The 18,053-nt window shown below is 42.9% G+C and overlaps 3 protein-coding genes across 3 annotated transcripts; all 3 read right to left on the bottom strand.

Annotated features, from left to right (window-relative positions):
* Positions 1 to 863: 863 nt before the first annotated feature.
* On the bottom strand, positions 864 to 4,703 carry LOC124692471 (serine/threonine-protein kinase AFC1-like). The gene is made up of 12 exons (XM_047225856.1): positions 4,391 to 4,703; positions 3,662 to 3,839; positions 3,212 to 3,238; positions 2,892 to 3,045; positions 2,762 to 2,810; positions 2,560 to 2,674; positions 2,293 to 2,384; positions 1,977 to 2,133; positions 1,794 to 1,858; positions 1,567 to 1,664; positions 1,329 to 1,434; positions 864 to 1,207 (listed from the first exon to the last, which is right to left on the bottom strand). The coding sequence occupies exons 1-12, from the start codon at positions 4,499 to 4,501 to the stop codon at positions 1,055 to 1,057; spliced, it is 1,305 nt and encodes a 434-aa protein (XP_047081812.1). The 5' UTR covers positions 4,502 to 4,703; the 3' UTR covers positions 864 to 1,054.
* Positions 4,704 to 7,644: 2,941 nt separating this feature from the next.
* LOC124687509 (U6 snRNA phosphodiesterase 1) lies at positions 7,645 to 10,465 on the bottom strand. Its single transcript, XM_047221283.1, has 6 exons — positions 10,083 to 10,465; positions 9,904 to 9,987; positions 9,007 to 9,256; positions 8,742 to 8,838; positions 8,523 to 8,588; positions 7,645 to 7,970 (listed from the first exon to the last, which is right to left on the bottom strand). Exons 1-6 carry the CDS (start codon positions 10,228 to 10,230, stop codon positions 7,776 to 7,778), a joined length of 840 nt encoding a protein of 279 aa, XP_047077239.1. The 5' UTR covers positions 10,231 to 10,465; the 3' UTR covers positions 7,645 to 7,775.
* Positions 10,466 to 11,296: 831 nt separating this feature from the next.
* Positions 11,297 to 14,398, bottom strand: LOC124692469 (protein ORANGE, chloroplastic-like). Its single transcript, XM_047225855.1, has 8 exons — positions 13,960 to 14,398; positions 13,635 to 13,749; positions 12,936 to 13,052; positions 12,714 to 12,800; positions 12,531 to 12,607; positions 12,293 to 12,420; positions 11,864 to 12,000; positions 11,297 to 11,704 (listed from the first exon to the last, which is right to left on the bottom strand). Exons 1-8 carry the CDS (start codon positions 14,196 to 14,198, stop codon positions 11,627 to 11,629), a joined length of 978 nt encoding a protein of 325 aa, XP_047081811.1. The 5' UTR covers positions 14,199 to 14,398; the 3' UTR covers positions 11,297 to 11,626.
* Positions 14,399 to 18,053: the final 3,655 nt, after the last annotated feature.

Raw genomic sequence — 18,053 nt, 5'->3', positions numbered from 1 at the left:
GTTCTACACATGGTTACCCCCTTAAGAAGTAAGATAGATCAATGGTTCTCGACATGGACCACTTGCATCTCGATGCAATATATTGTTGTCTTCTGAAAAGCATCAGTTAAGATATTTTGTTTGCAACCAAAAGTCAAAGGAAACCAATTGAAGGCAACAAAATTCAATGAAGTCCAAATGTAACGCAAGGTTTAAGGGCTCATGGTGGCATACAAGATATCCAACCCAGAGATGGTAACAAGCCCACCCTTATACATTTCTTATGTGTTTTTGTTTTACTGTATGCAAAGATGAAATATCAACTGATAGTGAAGATTTTGACCTCTGGTAATAACTTGTAAAGCTCAACTCGAGTAGAGCTCCTTTCTGAGGTCAACCAATCGTAGCAATGCTCACTAAACTTTTCTAAGGTGTCAGACTCAAGCTAAGTCCAAGTCAAACCAGAGACGAACACTATTACTAAAAAACAATGCAGTTTCAAGCAGAACATTAAAACCAGTGGCAACAGATTGAGCATGCTTGGATTTGCTTCCACGAGCCAAGACGACAAACATACTGTGGTTTCAACCTAAAGTGCCACGATGACCAATTGTTCTTACCTTGCAGAAGATATACTGATATCCTAGATCACTCAAGACTACCGGCTAATACCAGCGACATAAAGCTGCATTGAAACATATGGGCAGAATGCTCACCGTGTGTCACCATCAAACATGTTGTACGTCTTCCATGCAAGCCACCACTGCATCCCCCCTATCCTCAGTTGACTATCCTCAAGTTAGATATCTGCACGCTACCTGCTAGTACTGAGCAGTCTGGTAAAAAAATTAGTACTGGTTTCTAGGGCAGGAAACTGCAACAACTGAAAAATTGCCTCCCTGTGAAAATAAATTAACGGTCGTAACTCATTTTATATACAACAGTTACCTTTCACATCAGAACAGAATGCGAGTTAGCATATTTCATTTTCTGCAGAACATTTCCATTTTTTTGGTAGCTCTTACACATCGAAAGGAACAAATACAGAATTGAGAATTTCAATCTCAGTATAGTCTCAGTAACCACATCTTCTGTGGCTTCTGGTAAAGAAAGGGTGTTGAAGAGCCTGGCGTGCCTTAAGGCGCTCATCAGGATCATACCGAAGAAGCCCCTGAAGAAGATCTATTAGATCCCCAGCAGAATGGTCTACATGTTGCATTACCAGATTCTGCATAAAATACATGACTACAATTAGAATTATCCAAGAGAAGTATCAGCTATCTGCTACCTTAAGCACAGTAATTTTGCTAGGATGAGAAGACTAGAGACTATGTAAAACTGTAAATTACCTGGAGACGAGGCAATTTCCATACTGCCTTCATGCTTTCTCGTGAGGCTGCCCCCTCTGGCCAGTCAAGCCTTAATCCACGCCTAAAGTACTTCTCAGCTCGTCTACTGCAAAATAGCATTAATCTTGCATGTCAGTAACCATTCCATCCAACTTAGCTTCACATGAAACTAGGAAGCAGCATACACCAGGATACATAGTTTCCAGGAATATCTTAAAAGATAATAAAGGTCACATACTCAGCTCTGGCCATCATGTGTTTTGGAATGGGGCCTAGAACCCTCTCCATCATAGCTAGATGCTCCAAATTTTCATGTGTTTGAAACAGAGCTTCCCCCTAGTATTCCATGCAGAACAAAAAAGGACAAGCATATCAAAAGAAGCACTCAGATTGGTAATAACTAGCTCTGGATATGGGTAAATATCAAGTAACTCAGGTACATAATGGCAGCTATAGTAAACTAACCGAGCAGAGCTCAACTAAAATGCATCCAACACTCCAAAGATCGCATGGATAATTCCACCCAAGACCTACAGAGAAAATAGCAGATAACATTAAAAAAATAAGCAATGTGGTTGTAAAAAAGAGTGCACTAGGCAAAGGGCATTGTCTTTTTCAGGAAACTGGAAGAAAAAATGTTGTTTATACCAAGGATAACTTCTGGGGCACGGTAATGCCTTGTTGACACGACATAATTGTGATCTTGATGATCAAATGTTGTGCTTCCAAAATCAATAAGCTTGATAGCACTAGATTTTGGAAGATTCTTGAAAACAGAACCATCCTTGGATGGGCGTATCGGAATCTTCATGTGGAAAAGAAACGGAGTTTAGAAAAAAAAATCATGCAGTAAAGAGTATTCAGTAGTAAAAAATATCCTCTCTGCGGAAGAAATGATTAACAAGTAAACATTCAGGGAAATCTCAAATTTAGAACGGATTCCAATTTAGAAGTTCATTACAACCTTATAATCATGAATCCTGATAGTATCAGGTGAAACAAGGAGAATGTTCTCTGGCTTCAGATCCGTGTGAATAAGTCTCAGGTCATGCATAACTGCATAGGTAATTAAGAATTATTATGTATATGTACAAAAGAAGAAAAATGAATAGGTCCATTAGAACTGGCATATATACAGCTAAAGGGAGAACCTTAGCATGCTAGGGCCAGGCTACAATGAAACAGTAATTTGTTTAACGCAACAAACCACACAAGTAAACTGAATGCTTACATGTAACAGACTCTAATATTTGTCTGGCAAACTCCCGAACAAGATCAATAGGAAATGAACGGTAGCTATTCTTCCGGAGGAAGTCATATAGGCTTGGCCCAAGCTTCTCAAATACCTGAAAAGATAATTAATTCATGATTAAAGTCTAGATCATCGAAAAAGAAAGGAGAAAGTGTAACCATCTTGATGCATATGTACTTACTATACATATATGATTACGATAGTCAAACCAATTCCGTATTTGCACACAACTGCAGGCATAGAACCATTGATGCAAATCCATCAACTCAACATAGAGTTAAGAAGCAAATCAAGGAAGGTAAATTACTTACCGACTACCAGTAAAATCATGCTTCCCAAGTCTCTGAAGCACATCAATTTCGATCATAGCAGCCTCTCGGTATTTCTGAAGGGAACGCACAATCTTGATAGCTACTGCTTCTTGGTTTTCCAAGTCCCAGCATTCCAAAACTTGCCCAAACGTCCCTGTAACATGGACAGAGAAGGAAGATAGTGAGTAAATAATGGCTCAACTTTGAGAGACCATGTCTTCATATGCTGTAGTATTCACTTTAGAACTAAACATTCCAAATAAATACAAGAGAACAAAATAAAATGCAGTATATTAGGTCACTAGGAGAAGCAAACCAACCTTCGCCCATCTTGCTGAGTATCCTATCTGCACAGAACATACAGGAAAACAATGTGAGAGATAAGAATTAACTCAAACTCTCTAGGCAGTGAAACAGAATAATATCACTAAATAAAGCTAGAAGGCACAAAGGTATTGAGCAGTTGGCACACAACTAAAATACGTGACCATGAAACATGGAAAACTTGTTAGGAGCCAAGAGCATAGATTCAGAGAAACATTTTGCCTGCTTTAATGGGATGAATGGGTGACTAATTTCAACTTGGAAACAATTATGCAAAGCCAGAATAACGAAGATGAAAGCCATGTGTCCAGTATTGTAACATTCAATGCTACAGACACTTCACCAAAAGAAACATCAACTAAAGCATCTAAAGGAAGGTAAAATGCGTCAAGAAAAATTGACCAGTGCAAGCAAAGTAAGAGCTAGGTTGAGTTGAGGAAACGTACATCTTGGTGTAAGGTTCTCGCCAAGTGCGAAAACATAGTGTCCATCCTTGTCATCCGGCCTCCAAGGGGGCGACAGATTCCGCGGTGGTCCAGCATAATAAATTGGTGGCGGCGGCAGGAACGCAGTCGTGAAATTACCGTTGATTAGTTCCTGCCCGCAATAGAGCATCGGAATTGCCTACAAAAGCCACCAGTGATATTCTCATTAACGACAAATAACTAGATTCGTAGCAAGCCCGCAAAACTTTACTTGGAACAGAAACAACCAAATGCCCGCGGCGTGTTTTGCAGCGCAATGGTCTCACACCACCTGGTGTTCTTCAAAATTAACTACTCATTTGTCGGGTAGCGCAGTTCGTTGAGTAACGCTTACGAGTTCTTCCAAAAAAACAGGATCTCCATCAATCGACAGTTACATGATAATAATTAGAAGGTTTTATACGCCAGTCCCACAAATTGAGCAACACGGGCATAGATGTTGCGCAAACCCCCAACCCCCTTTGTATTTGTTTTCGCATCAGCAACTTGTTGTCAGCTGATTCCACTAATTCGCAAAATCTCACCGATGATCCACAATAACAACATCGCAGATACCCGATACCACGAGCTCCACGCCTGAATCGAGCCGTGACACCCAAATCTAGCGAAACCGCGAGTAGATCTAGCCGAAAACCATCACGTAATGACACGCCAAAAGCGGATCGATGTGGCGAGTAGCTAGCACGATACCTTGGGGGGCGGGAAGAGCTGGGGCGTGGCGTCCCATGCGAGCCTGGGCCGCTTGCGCGGCCGCTTGTCGGCGGCCTGGTGCGGGTACTCGGCGAGCCACTGTGCCTCCATCGCCAGCGCGTTCGGGAACCCCAATTACGCCATGGCCAGGGGCCAGTCCGGCGCGGAATCCGTGCGCGCCCGGGTGAGGTTTGGGAGGAATCGTGCTCCGGTGCGGCGAATTTTTGGGAGGAATCGAGCGACAGGAATGGTGGGGGAGCTCGAGGAAGAGGATGATAGTTGTGCGCGTCCGCGGGCGGAACCCTGGTTTGGTCTGTATCGTGAGGGAAAGGCAAAGCTAACTAACTATGGTTAGCTGGCTCGTTTTTTTAGGCAGAAGGCCCCTTGGTTTCTAGTTTATGAGGTACGAGCCCCGCCCCTTCTGGCGGTTCTCGTTGGTATATTTTGTTCATTGGGCTTTTGTGTAAAGTGCTGCTGTGTTTTCGCGTCAAATTTTTTGAATCCGAGCTGTCGTCGTAGTGGAAGTTTGGTGGGAAACAGTTCCAACTTCCCTTTGTATAATATGCTCCGGATTAGTAAAATCATCAACCGCCATGGTGCATGACAGCTATTCAGGGCTACCATGATTTGTTGTGTATGATCATCACACAGCTTGCAGGGTTATCACCAGGTTTATTTATTTTGATTACGTATTGCGACGATCGAACGAGCTATGAGTTTCGAGTTTTAACCGCGAGGGAAGAGTTTGGAAAGTACCAACATCGACCACAAGTTGCCATGTCGGAGGCTTGGCCGAGTAACCGCGATCCGAGCATCGGAGGAGTGTTGTGTTGATTGATACTCTGCAAGTATCATCTTACTTTTCATAATTGAATCAACAATTGGGACATTAGTTCGTGCTCTGCTATATAGGTTCACCTCCATCATCTTGAAGGCCCTTGTTCCGAGATGACTTTGCATCCGCGGGTGGCGGCCTTTATGGTGGTGTGAGCTAGCATGCATTGTATGGCTACTCTTTTCGCAATTGGATATGATCAGGTCATTATTGATTAGATTTATGATGATGGGTATTTGAGCTCTAATGAAAAAAGACATCAATATGGCTTTCGCTAGATATATGCAACCAAGTATCTTATCCTCTGTTGTAGGTGTTGTATTGAGTACCCTTATGTTCATGGTAGTCGTCTTTACTGGCCAGCTCAAGGTGAAGGATATTGGCTTTTATGGGCTTGTTCTGTGAGTATTGGTACCTTCTTAAAGGATTTGGATCATTTTACGTATCGAGTTTGTTGGTGGTAGTTCAGTTGGATTATGTGCTAGTCGCAGTCCCCACCCCTCTTGACTAGCCATCTCGCAGCGCTATCTACCATTTGTGTGCCAAATATGGTTGCATCGAACTATGAATGATTATCATTGTAATTCTTTAATCTAAAGGTTTTGTCTATTCCTCTAAAACTTAAATCTAGGATTCATGAGAGCTCTGAGGATCTCCATGGTTCCACAAACATTGCATGAATGCGTGCACATTTTCCCACTATCTTTCTTAAGTTGTTATTTCTCTCCCCTTCCATCCTCCCCTCTTTGTGTTTTTGGTAGGTCGCCTGTCGCACCCCCTACTCTATCGACCGAAGGGTGACCGGGGTCAATCCACATGAAAGATGAGGCGGAGAAGGGAACCAACTTTATGGTTGAGGTGCCGATTTTTAAAGACAATGTAAATAACTCATGAATACATAGGAAAATACCACCTCATGATTCCCTCTAGGGCATATTTTTAATAGTGGCAAAGTTGCCCGAATGAACACCCGGTGAAGAAATTTGACGTGCGCAACTCCACCCACGATGGTGTCACCAGGTGCGGCGCCAGGGAGCGGGGGCGGTGTCGCTTCCTTTCTCCGCTTCTCTTCTCCTACCGTGACTGCTCTTTCGGCCGTGTCACTCGCGCGACCCCACCCGCGGCCTTCTTGCCCTCTAACGTCAACCTATGGCCACCTTGTTGATCCCCACTAAATTTGTCCTTATTCTCTTGGTCCTCAATGCAGGGTGGTCACTCACTGCGCCTCTTGAGTCAACGATGTGCCCAGGTCGTTGCCAGGGTGTGGCTTGTGCCCAGGTCGGGTGAGAAGAGGAATAGAGGTACTCGCTCTATCAAGTGGAGCACATGTTTTTTGAGGTCTAAGTTTTACCATTAATTTAACAAACAAAATATTAATTATTTTTCATGTAAGTTATGCCATTTTTGGCACAAATACACTAGGGAAAAATCCCTAGTGTGTCATTTTCCTTTTTTTATATAAAATGGGCTGGGGGCGGGAGTATTTACATGGTACATGACATGATAACATCCTAATGCTTCATAAAGTATCTAGCCAAGCTTGCATGCCTTCTTTAAGGCTAGGTTTGGCTCTATGCATTATTACATTACAAAAGGATTTGAACTTGCTAATACATCCACCAGCTGTTGGTTCAATTTGATTGAAGATGAAGCCATTCTTTGGTCACATAGGCTCCAGCACCCTGTGATGATGATTCCCATGATGAACTCCTTATAGTACCTTGTTTTGGCGTCAGCGATCATCTCATGTATGTGCAGATCAGTGTTCCATTCGTAACCTAGAGCCCACCAAAAGCATAAGTGTTTCTTCTGGGCATGTATCACATAGAATGCAGTCCTTGTATTCGACATAGAAATTTTACTTGACCATAAGGTCTTTAGTGTTGAGCCTTTCTTGGAGTAGAAGCCATGCGAAGAATTTCTGTCTGGGCAGATTGCAGGTTTTCCAAATGTCGAGGATGGCTTCAGGGGACCTGTACACCTTCTTGGTAGAGAAGGATGTACGGAGTATTACTTCATTGAAAGTTCCAAGTGTCTTATCCCATTGAATTCGTTTTCGAATGAAGTTATTAGTGCTATACTGTTTATAGCAAGTAAAACATGTTATATGCAAGGGACAGGTGTTATATTGGTTAAATTCATGATCAAAGTTAAAACACGCAAAAAGATGTCACATGCGTTGGAACGGAGTGAGTGCCAGAGAACAATAGTGTATTGATCTTTGGGTGCAGGCCCCAGGCCCCGTGAGGGCAAAAAACAGCCACAGGGACCTACTTAATTGTTTTCAACACAAAACAAGGGTACTTTAATTGAAAAAATTCTAGAGGAGTGATTACCCCTCAAAAAATTCGTTTTTGACCAAATGTATCCCGCAGAACAAGTTTGTGGACTAATCTGTATCAGTTTGCAACTTCATAGATTAAAGCAAAGTCGCATGACAAATTCAGCGTATCTCCATTGCAATTACCTCATTTTAGTTCCTTCTTACAACCAAAGGGATAGACTACAGAAGTCTGTAATTCCAAAAGTTAAGTGTAGAGGAGCGATGTTTCAGTCTGAGATCTTGCAGATATCGTACACCTTCTTGCCTACTTTACACACTACACGACTAAAATTGCATCTCAGATTGCAGTTTTTGGATGAGCTGATGCTACTTTGGAACTTTTCAATCTCTTTTGCCGCATGCTTCAGTTTGGAGCTAACATCACCCAATGCCCACACCAATGATATGTGTGGCCGAGGATTCTGCAGAATGACCAAATACCAGTTAAGACTTCTTTCCCAAATTTGATGACAAAAAACTTTTGTGTTCCTATTTTAGTCATAGTCATTATTATATGATATCAGTTGCCGATTACTTCATTATGTACCAAAATGTTTTAAAATAACTACTACTCTGCTTTATATATAAGGCCACTAAGTATTCCAAGCCAAAACTTTAACTAACAATTTGATCCATAAAAAAATAAGTTATATAACACCAAATACATATCGTTGGGAACATCTTTCAAATATGAATCCAATGGTATACTTTTGATGACATATAACTCATATTAGGTTGGTCAAATTATTAGTCGAAATGTGTGGTAGCCTTATATTTGCAAACGGAGGGAGTACTGTATTTCCACGCATGAAAATAGAAAGACGTCCACTAATTTGCGAACTGAAGCTCCTATTTTCAAGCAGAGTGTTAGATTTATCAAGTGGTCGCTATGTTATCCATGACATTGGTGTGAAATAAACCATAAGCCAGAAGTGTGATACCAGAAACTAAAGCATATCTGAACAATACAGTACCTTGTAGAACTCAGGAAGACCATGCAATCGATATACTTCATCAACCATATGTATCTGCCTACTTATCTGCAAAGAAAAATTGAAGTAACTAACAAATTATGCCTATACCTCACTAAAGCCAAGATGAGTTAGCCACAGAAACAAAATCAAACAAATACAAATTGACAATTTTATGATGCATACAAACACTAAGCAATGAAGACAAACACAACTAAGTACCTCTGTTAACCCAGTTCTTGTAACCTCTAGTGAAAGAAATGATCGTGTAGAATCGTCATTGACAAAATGCTCCCATTTGTTGAAGTCCATCCAATACCTGCTTTAAACAGAAAATTAAAGCATTTGCATAAGTGCAAATCATGAGACAAACAAGTACACGCATAACTGGCCAAACACGGTCCTGTACGGAAGTCACATTGATTTGACACACCAGAGGGGGCTAAAATGTGATCAGCTAGGAATAAACTTCTGAGAGAAGGCTAACCGTTGTTGTGACTGAAACTTCTGCCGAAGCATTGCGACTAGGGAGTCAATTTGATCCACCTGAATCCCAACAGTTCTTCCTAAGCTTACATGGAACTCCCTGCCCAGAAGCACTTTCTCAAGCTTTTGCTCGTCTTTGCACAATTCTGAAAGTGCGTAATCAGCATCTACAGCATAGAGATCCGGCACAAGTGATGCAGCTCTTCTCATGACAAGGGTCAGCTGCTTCCTTGCATCGAAAGGAATGACAACTGCATATGAGATAGCTACATAAGTCATAAGAGCAAAGTAGCTCCTGGATGTAAAAATTTCCATGCCTAACTGTGCAAACTGAATCTTAGTCTGTACCACAAGATTGCTTCATACCTATTCTTAGTCTGTACCACAAGGTGGAGAAGTCCCTTAAGAAAGTAATTATCAGGGGCAAAGGAAGAAAAAGAGCCATAGCAAGAAAACCTCCAGCAGCTGATTGAGTTTTGGACTCATTTTGAGTTATCAGATCTTCCTTGTGTTGTTTTAGTGTTGGCTACATTTTTCTTGTATTGGCTAGAGTGGGTGCGGCTCTGTTAGGTTTGGTTGTGGGTGCGTGGATGTGTTGTTTGTGTGGGTTTGATCCTGCCGTTGAAGGTTTTCGCCCGGTTTTCTCCTAAAAACGGGGCACTCTCTTCTTAATTAATAGAAGAGGCAAAGCTTTTGCCTCCGTTTCAAAAAAAAAAAAAAAAAATCTTACTTATATAAAAGCAAGAAAGAAATGATGAATTTAGAGCACAATCTTAGGTTGGTAGTGGTAGGCTTGTAGCAACACATCTCGAGCCCGCATCGGATCTATCAATGCATATCTGAACTCTTCATGGATTGTTTGCAGATAAGAATGTTATGTTGGCCAAAAGAAACGTACCAGGGATGTAGACATGCAGCGCATAGATGCCTTCCACATGGGGGAAGCTCCGGACGCGGTTCCCCTGCGCCAATGCAGAGTAATCTGCAGCAGGAGGTATAGTTCTAGAACCGTGAGAAAATCACCGGAGATCCCCAAAACAACCGGAATAGGTTTGAGGAGATGGGTAAGAATCATGCCTATGAAGTTTGGGGGCTGGAGGAGGTCGAGCGGAGGGGGAGGGAGCACCGCGGAAGCTTCCGGGTCCGGGGCGGCGCCCGTGACGGGCGCCTGCTCGTCGTCGTCGTCGTCGGAGCCGGACGCGTAGTTCGCCATGAGCGCATCCATCAGCGGTGCCTGGAGCCCGAAGCTGCCTAACTGGGTCGGTGATCTGAACCGTAATCTCTGTACTCTGTAGGCAGCCTGGACGCAGTCGACACAAGGGGCAGCCCGATTGAAATTTCCCTGAACCCTACTTGGAGTCTCCCTGATGCCACGGTCACCAGGAGCGAGACATCAGGATTCAGGAGGGAAGGGAAGAGTGGGTCACCGTCACCTGGCCAGGTCGCGGCAGCGCCGGCTCTCCTAGAGGCGCCGCCCCGGCGGTCGCCAGGGAGGATTCCGCGTGCTTCGTGCTAGTAGGTTAAGCCGCAGCGCCCGTGCTGGTGGCTGCAGTTCCCGCTAGCCCGTGGCCGCCGGAGTCCGGCCCCCGGTCGCCTCTGCACTCGGTCGAAGAGTGGACGGAGGCCGAAGATGCCGCACCACCCGACCACCGTTGCGTCCTGCCTCCGGCGGCGCTCCTCTACACTCTGCTGTCGAGCAGAACAGGAGGCCAAGGAACAGGGTCGGGTCAGGTCAGATCGGGCCTAGAGAAAGTTTGGAGATGGATATTGCAGATACGTATGCCACAGGAGCCAAAAGTCACACTTCGAATGGCAAAATTCAGTTTAAGAAATTTGGGTTGTTTATACGAGTACAAAGGGCAAATGCGCAATGTGAAACCGAAATGAGACGGATGGTCAACGATAAAGAAAATAAGATCGTGCATATGATCATATCTTTTGAAGTAGAAGGTACTCTCTAAAAAAAACTGGGTCACTTGCAGCAAGCCATAGCCATAACGAAATGTGTCAAAAGAAATCCTATGGCACAGCTGATATATATAGTAAGTCCAGTGCCATAAGAAAGATATACACTTCCAATAACGTAAAAAATGAAACATCATCTCCACATTTTTAAAGCAAAATCGAAAATTGCAAATATATGTACCAGCAAACTTTGGGCGAAAAGTTGCACCGATGTCAGCGCAAGAAAAGATCTCTAAAACAAATGGTTATCTTTCTCTGAATTTTTGCAGATTCATACTGAATCTCCCAATGTAAATTTTGCAGATTAATTGATGAGATTGAAAAGCTGGTTACAAACATATTCTACACTGTTTTATTTGCTTTGATAAACATACACTCCTGCATTGTTCAGTTCAAGCCGCTGAACAGTGCAAGAGACTGATAGTACAGATGATGGGTATGATATGTTGTTACACATGATGGGTATGATATGGTGTTACAGATGATGGGTATGATATGGTGCTACAGATTCATGTCGTGGTCTACACAGATTCGTTGGTGTACCAAATGGTGCCCTATTCATAATTATAAGCCTCGAATCCCTGACGTGACTGTTCATCTATTATCTACAAACACCTTACATAATGATACGAGAATTCCTGAACTAAGATATCCTTTTAATCAAAGGGATCAATTCGAGGATCATGCTCACTCGCCATTGCCATCCCCGTGCAGAGGCATGTTGGGCACATCACCTGCAAGCATATTGTTACAAGTCATGTATGCTCTTAAAGTCACAAAAATCAAAGGTAGTCGTATATGGTTGCATGTAACCTACTCATAGGAGCCAAAATTAATTAGGATATGGTATTTCAGAAACAGGGTGCAGTTCGGCATGTAACGGACTGCTTTACCTTTCCTGCGCCAGAGCAATTTGGGCATCTCTCTGTTTTTGGTGCAGATAAAGGTTGATCACCATCAATGAAGGCCGAAACAGGCTCGGTAAGCACAACAGCTCCTGTACTTGAACAGCGAGCACAAGCCAGGTACCCTACAAGCAACACCACGGACTCTTAGTGAGTTAAGTTTTTGGTAAACAATGCACAACAAGCTATGATGCATATGGTATTACAGCTGCCATATCTTTAAATTCATCTGAGATTTGTTCCATGTTTGATCTTTACAGTGAGCAAGCAATTAAATTTATCGGTCTCAGATTTGAAATGGGATATAGATGGTGTAATATAATTTTACACTAAAGTATATCTGTCAAAATGAAGTACCATGTAGAATCTTCGCTACTTAATGGATGCGAAGAGTTATCTAAGAGGGGGAGGGGGTACCAGTTCCTAAACAATATTTGCACCGTTTATGCTCCTGCTGTTTGACATTGTTTATCTCAACAACCATCAGGGCAGAGATAACTCCGACTGCTCCACCTGAGAAGGATGCCACAATAGGATCTACCTGACTAAAATATCAAATAAGCAAATCAACAAAAGGACACTAAATAACCACTTAATTTCCATGGCCAGAAGATGCTTAATAAATTAATACTAGATCATGTAACAGTAGTGGTACCTCAATTGCATAGGCAAATGAACATTGCGGATGAAGTCCGCATAAGAAGTGCCTCCTACACCAAGTCTAAGTTCTAGCTGCAAGAAGAAAACATCAAGTTATTACACATCCACCACATTGTTTTGCGGTGAGATCAGTGGGGATAGCAATAATGTCAATTTAAGAATCAAGAGTGTAACTTACAATTGGTGCAAGAAATCCACCAAAGACCATTATTGCAGCAATCAAAGAGAAACATGTAGCATAGTAGACCTTCAGATTAGCTGCACTCTGTTGACAGAAAGTAAAACTACGGTAACTAACTGCTTTCAAGATTCAAGTTCAATACATCATGCCATGGCATGGAAAGTATTACAGAGTAATGTCACTGATTAATAGGTCTGGATCTAGCAAAGGCCTACTCACCAGGGGAGGCAAAAACGGGATGAACGATGGAAAATCTGGGAGTTCACCATCAGGTTCTTCAACTGCGATTCCAAGTTCAGCATTTTTAATCCTTTGTTGTATCCTCAGTCTGCGAATCTATAAAAAAAGGGAAAGAGAAAATAGGATAAAGTACTAGAAGAAAAGGGCAAAACCCATTTTCAATGATCATGGATGTTCCAAGATTTGTGTATGTAAAGTACAGGGTTTAAGTTTCGACGCAATTTCAGTGGGTACCAAAATAATTTTTTACCTCAAACTTTGGACTATATTCAAACTATATTTAAATTGAGTTAAAATTCAATGAATGCTGGTCGAGATAATTTGGAAATAATTTTCGACAATTCAGATACAGATATTTCAGCGAGGTCCAAAGTTTTTGTTACCGAGATTTTAAACCCTGATGTGCACATGCTTAAGATAAGAACCAACATTCTAACAGCACAAGTTTGACACCATTCTTTAGTAACTACTAGTTCAACATCACAAGTTCTAGTTCAGGGATTTCCATTCTAGTTCCATCGATTGCCATACTTTAAGTCATAAAACCATGCCCTGCTCTTCAGTACTTTACCTTTTCTGACAAGCAATATGTATACACCAAGCACGCACAACTAGTACATGGCGCGTTACATACCATTTAACCAGGCAATTAATAATATCAATGGAAAACCAACACACCTCCTCCATATGCAAGAATATCTTGTTCCGGCGGCTCCTGATATTATCCAGAATCTCCTGCAAGTCCAGTTTGTCAAAATCTTGGACTGTCTCTGGACCTTCAATGATGCAAAACCTGCAAGCAAGGCTTAGCATAAGCTGCTCAAAACATAGGACCGTACCTAAATGTATTCCCCTGAATTTTAAGATGTATATCATGGTCCAGTTTTCTCGACCGGCACATAAGCTGTACCAAAGGCATATTGCAATATCTACTCAGAATCTTAAATCCTAAATCTGCTTGACAAAGTTCAACTGCTCAGACGGCATATCGAATAATCAGTACCCTGAGGAGGAAGCGGCGGCGGCGGCCGCCGCGGCCTGATCGTCCCCGGCGCCAAACGAGGGGGGATTCGACGACGACGACGGCAGGTCGGGGGAACCGCCGGGCGCCGCGGCGGAGGCGGCGACCCGCCACCTGCGGGCGGGGAGCGGGGGCCGCAGCCGGTCAGCGTAGGCGCGCGGCGGCCGGAGCCTCCCGGGGCTCAGGCCGCTGCAGGCTAGCATGCGGCCGGAGCAAAGCATGGCGCGCGATGCTCCCCGCTAGAGCTTCGAACCCGGAGGTGCTTATCCGTGGATGAGTCGATCGATGGCGACGGACCGGAGGTGAGATCGATGGATGGGTAGGTCGGATATATGGAAGGAAAAATGGCGAATTTGGAGCGAGGAAGAAAGCTAGTGGTGGCTCTGAGTTGTGATCGGTGGAGTGGGGAAGAGGAGCGGCGCGGCAGCAAGTAGTGGAGCTCAATTTTCTACTCATTTTTGTTTTTGTTTTCATGTGCGAAGAAAATGATTGCAGCTGATAGAAATGAACGAGATCCACATATATCCGAGATCAGTGGTTTTCTTGATGGCCGTGCACTCAACGGAAACACGCCTACAAACACCGGTCACCGCCACTTGCCCGAGGTACGTCCGACATCCTTGATGATCTGAAAGTCGGCCAATTATGCAACAAAAGATGTTTTCTTATTCTATGTGAAAAGATTTTTATTTTCTATACTACCTCTATCCATCTTTTGATGTCAAAAGTTTTTCTAAATTCAAATGTATCTAGACGCACTTTAGTGCATAGATACATCCAAATTTAAACGAACCATCGAACATCTATTAGGCCTCGTTTGGCTAGGGAGTTTTGGCCGGCTTTTCAGTGTATATTCCCGGCGTAATTAAATAAATGCTCCCAAATTTACTAAACTAGTTGTTTGGCTGAAGAGTATTGGATCGAGTAACACTGAGTATTGGTCCTAAAACTCGTCGGATCAGAAGGGGATTAAAACGCGAGGTACCATTCGCGTTTTTTACACTCGGCCGATGCTGCGAATTCACGCGCATGCTACCAGAGCTGGGTGCAGCTACTCTGCCCATTGCAGTGTTCACACGGCATGCACAATCACGCCGGGCCAGCACATGCATTCACACCACCGTGTTCACACGGGAAACTGCAGACAACCCTCACAACATTCTCCAATCAGCTGCTGCACACACGCTAGTGTCATAGAGATGTCCCTAAAAAGATGGAGAGTGTTTCATGAAGGTGAATTTTCACCAAAAACTCTTCATAAAACACGCCTTAACACACATAAACCCTCTTGCACCAAACAAAGCCTTAATGGATGGAGGGAGTACTTGAAGGTGTTTGTTTGGGTTTTTTTTGGCTTGCCAAAGCCAAAAGCCAAAAAAAAGCCCAAACAAACACCCCCTTAAGGAGTTAAGCTTATGAATCGGTACTCATGTTAGCCTATTTAGGATTCAAGTTGATCAATACAGAGTTTAGATGATATAGTGAGTGGGACCAACTAATCTCGTGGTATGATAAGCAATTATCAATTAACTTGTGATCTATGTGTTTGGTGTCAGATTAAGGCATAGCCTAGGGGTTCATGCCTACTTAGGGCACGTATAGTAGGGTGACGCTAGGCTTTTCTTACAATTGCCATGTTAGATTTTTGAGAGATTGAAGAAAGAGAATGTGCTTTCCCTTAGCTAAAGAATGATCTCTTAGCGCATCTCTAACATCTTTCGTGCATTTAGCTAGAATTGCTAAAAAAGTATAAATATAGCAAATTAGGCAAAAGCTATAGCTCCGACAACCTTTGTATAAATGGTTCCCCATAAAATTATACAAGCTTGCTATACTTGCACCTCCATTTTGCATATTTGCAAAGTCTAAAGCCACTTTGTACATCTAGGCGACAAGGCCAACTACTCCTGAAGCGGATATTTTAGCGTGTGTTTGTCTCACTGCCAGATGCCCCGCCGCCTTCCATGTCGCTCCCTAACCCCTGCGACCAGCCACGCCGCTGCCCGCCGTGCTTCCATGCCGCCCCACCCACCATTTCTCGCCTACAAGTGTGCACACAGAAGGAGATCGAGCGCCCTCCATCTTGTGTGAAACTCAATTTAGCCATGCTCTAGCTTATGTCTTACGCAATGGATGATCAAGATATTATTGCATAGCATGAGAAGATACAAGGTTGACCAAGACTAAGAGCGTGTATTAGAATCAAGTTGATCAACACATAAAGCATAAAGATTGTACAACATTTGATCATGTGATCTTGTGGTACGGTAAGCCTTGACAATTATGCTTTATTAAGTAACCCAGCATGTATGTGTATTTGTGTTGTCTATGTGGGTTGGGTATCTTTTCATGGGCATGCATCAAAAGCAAGATATCATATAACCCATGAGAGTATGACATCAAGTGGTGATGGTTGATGACCCACAATTATAGGGGATCGCAACAGTGTTCGAGGGAAGTAAAACCCAAATTTATTGATTCGATAGGGGAGACAAAGAATATTTATAAGCTTTAACGGATGACTTGTCAATTCAGCTGCACCTAGGAAATAGACTTGCTTGCAACAGTTTATCTATAGTAACATTATAGCAGTGGCGGTAGTGAAGTAATGAAATAAAAATAGCAGTAGCGGTGATTGCAGTAGACAGCGGGATTAAAATATTGTAGGCATAGGGATGGATGAACGGGCGTTGCATGGATAAGATAATTCATATAATAAGCAAGATATGTGCATTTGTAGGTAACAATGATATAAGCATCCTAGTATAAAGTAACTATAGGCGTGTTTTCCTATTTAGTCGTACGTGCTCGCAAGGAGAAACTTGCACGACATCTTTTGTCCTACCAGCCCGTTTGCAGCGGGCCTCAATGGAATCTACTGGTAATTAAGGTACTCCTTTTAATAGAGTACCGGAGCAAAGCATTAACACTCCGTGAACACACATGATCCTCACATCATAGCCATCTCCTCAGGTTATCACAATTTCTGTCACTTTGGGGCCTCGGGTTCCGGAAAACGATATGTGTATACAACTTGCAGGTAAGATTAAAAAACAATAATTATCATATGAATCAATAACATGTTCAGATCTGAGATCATGGCATTCGGGCCCAAAGTGATAAGCATTAAGCACAACAAGTTGCAACAATGTCAAAAATACTAATAACGGACACTAGGCACTATGCCCCTAACAATCTTATAGCTATTACATGAATGATCTCATCCAATCCCTCCCATACCGTACAGCCTACAGCGGGGGAATTACTCACACATGGATGGGGGGATCATGGATGGTTGATGGAGAGGCGTCGATGATGATGATGGCGATGATCTCCTCCAATTCCCCGTCCCGACAGGGTGCTAGAACGGAGTTTCTGGTTTCCAGATTGGGGTTTCTGGTGGCGGCGGAACAACGGATCGAACCCTCCTCTGTTTTCAAGCAGAGGCTTTTATATAGTCAGGAGGAGAGGTCGAGGGGGTGCCGAGGCGGCCACACCACCCCTAGGCGCGACCAGGGTGGCCCGCGCCTAGGCATGGTGTGGGCCCCTCGTGGCTCTTCTCCGTCTCGTCTTGTGGCTCCGTGAGTCTTCGGGTAAAATAGGGACTTTGCGATGTTTTCTGAAAAAAATTCTGAAAGTTGGATTTCTGCACAAAAATGAGACACCAGAGCAATTCTGCTGAAAACAGCGTTAGTCCGTGTTAGTTGTATTCAAAACACACAAATTAGAGGGAAACCATCAGCAAAATTCTTCGGAAAAGTAGATACGTTTTGGACGTATCAACTTCCCTCAAGCTTAGCTTATTGCTTGTCCTCAAGCAATTCAGTGACAACCTAGTGCGATAAAAGAAACTTTCATGAACCTATTTGCTTCATATGATGTATATATTCTCACTATATGATCAAGTACTTAGGCAATTCATAATAAGAAGTATGCAACTAAGGCTACTCAATAGTCATGCAAGCTATGAAAAGATACCAACACAATAATAATCAACATGAAACATAAGTATCTGCAGGATTGCAATGCTCATAACATGATATGATAAAGTGGTATCTCGCTTGCGCTTATTTGTG

This window comes from Lolium rigidum, chromosome 2 (genome assembly GCF_022539505.1).
Source record: "Lolium rigidum isolate FL_2022 chromosome 2, APGP_CSIRO_Lrig_0.1, whole genome shotgun sequence".
In the NCBI taxonomy this organism is placed as follows: Eukaryota; Viridiplantae; Streptophyta; class Magnoliopsida; order Poales; family Poaceae; genus Lolium; species Lolium rigidum.
The sequence above is the reverse complement of the archived record's forward strand: the minus strand, read 5'-3'. Positions and strand labels throughout refer to the sequence as shown.

Excerpts from the sequence above, each read along its gene's own strand:
- LOC124692471 (XM_047225856.1), bottom strand. The coding sequence starts at position 4,501 with ATGGAGGCACAGTGGCTCGCCGAGTACCCGCACCAGGCCGCCGACAAG. Across the intron at positions 3,239-3,661 it reads CGAGAACCTTACACCAAGAT|ATAGGATACTCAGCAAGATG; the intron begins GTACGTTTCCTC and ends TGTTCTGTGCAG. Across the intron at positions 2,134-2,292 it reads TCAGGATTCATGATTATAAG|ATTCCGATACGCCCATCCAA; the intron begins GTTGTAATGAAC and ends TTCCACATGAAG.
- LOC124687509 (XM_047221283.1), bottom strand. The coding sequence starts at position 10,230 with ATGGATGCGCTCATGGCGAACTACGCGTCCGGCTCCGACGACGACGAC. Across the intron at positions 8,839-9,006 it reads AAGTTTCAGTCACAACAACG|GTATTGGATGGACTTCAACA; the intron begins GTTAGCCTTCTC and ends TGTTTAAAGCAG. Across the intron at positions 7,971-8,522 it reads GTCTTCCTGAGTTCTACAAG|AATCCTCGGCCACACATATC; the intron begins GTACTGTATTGT and ends GTCATTCTGCAG.
- LOC124692469 (XM_047225855.1), bottom strand. The coding sequence starts at position 14,198 with ATGCTTTGCTCCGGCCGCATGCTAGCCTGCAGCGGCCTGAGCCCCGGG. Across the intron at positions 12,001-12,292 it reads CAAATATTGTTTAGGAACTG|GGTACCTGGCTTGTGCTCGC; the intron begins GTACCCCCTCCC and ends TGTTGCTTGTAG. Across the intron at positions 11,705-11,863 it reads ATTGCTCTGGCGCAGGAAAG|GTGATGTGCCCAACATGCCT; the intron begins GTAAAGCAGTCC and ends ATATGCTTGCAG.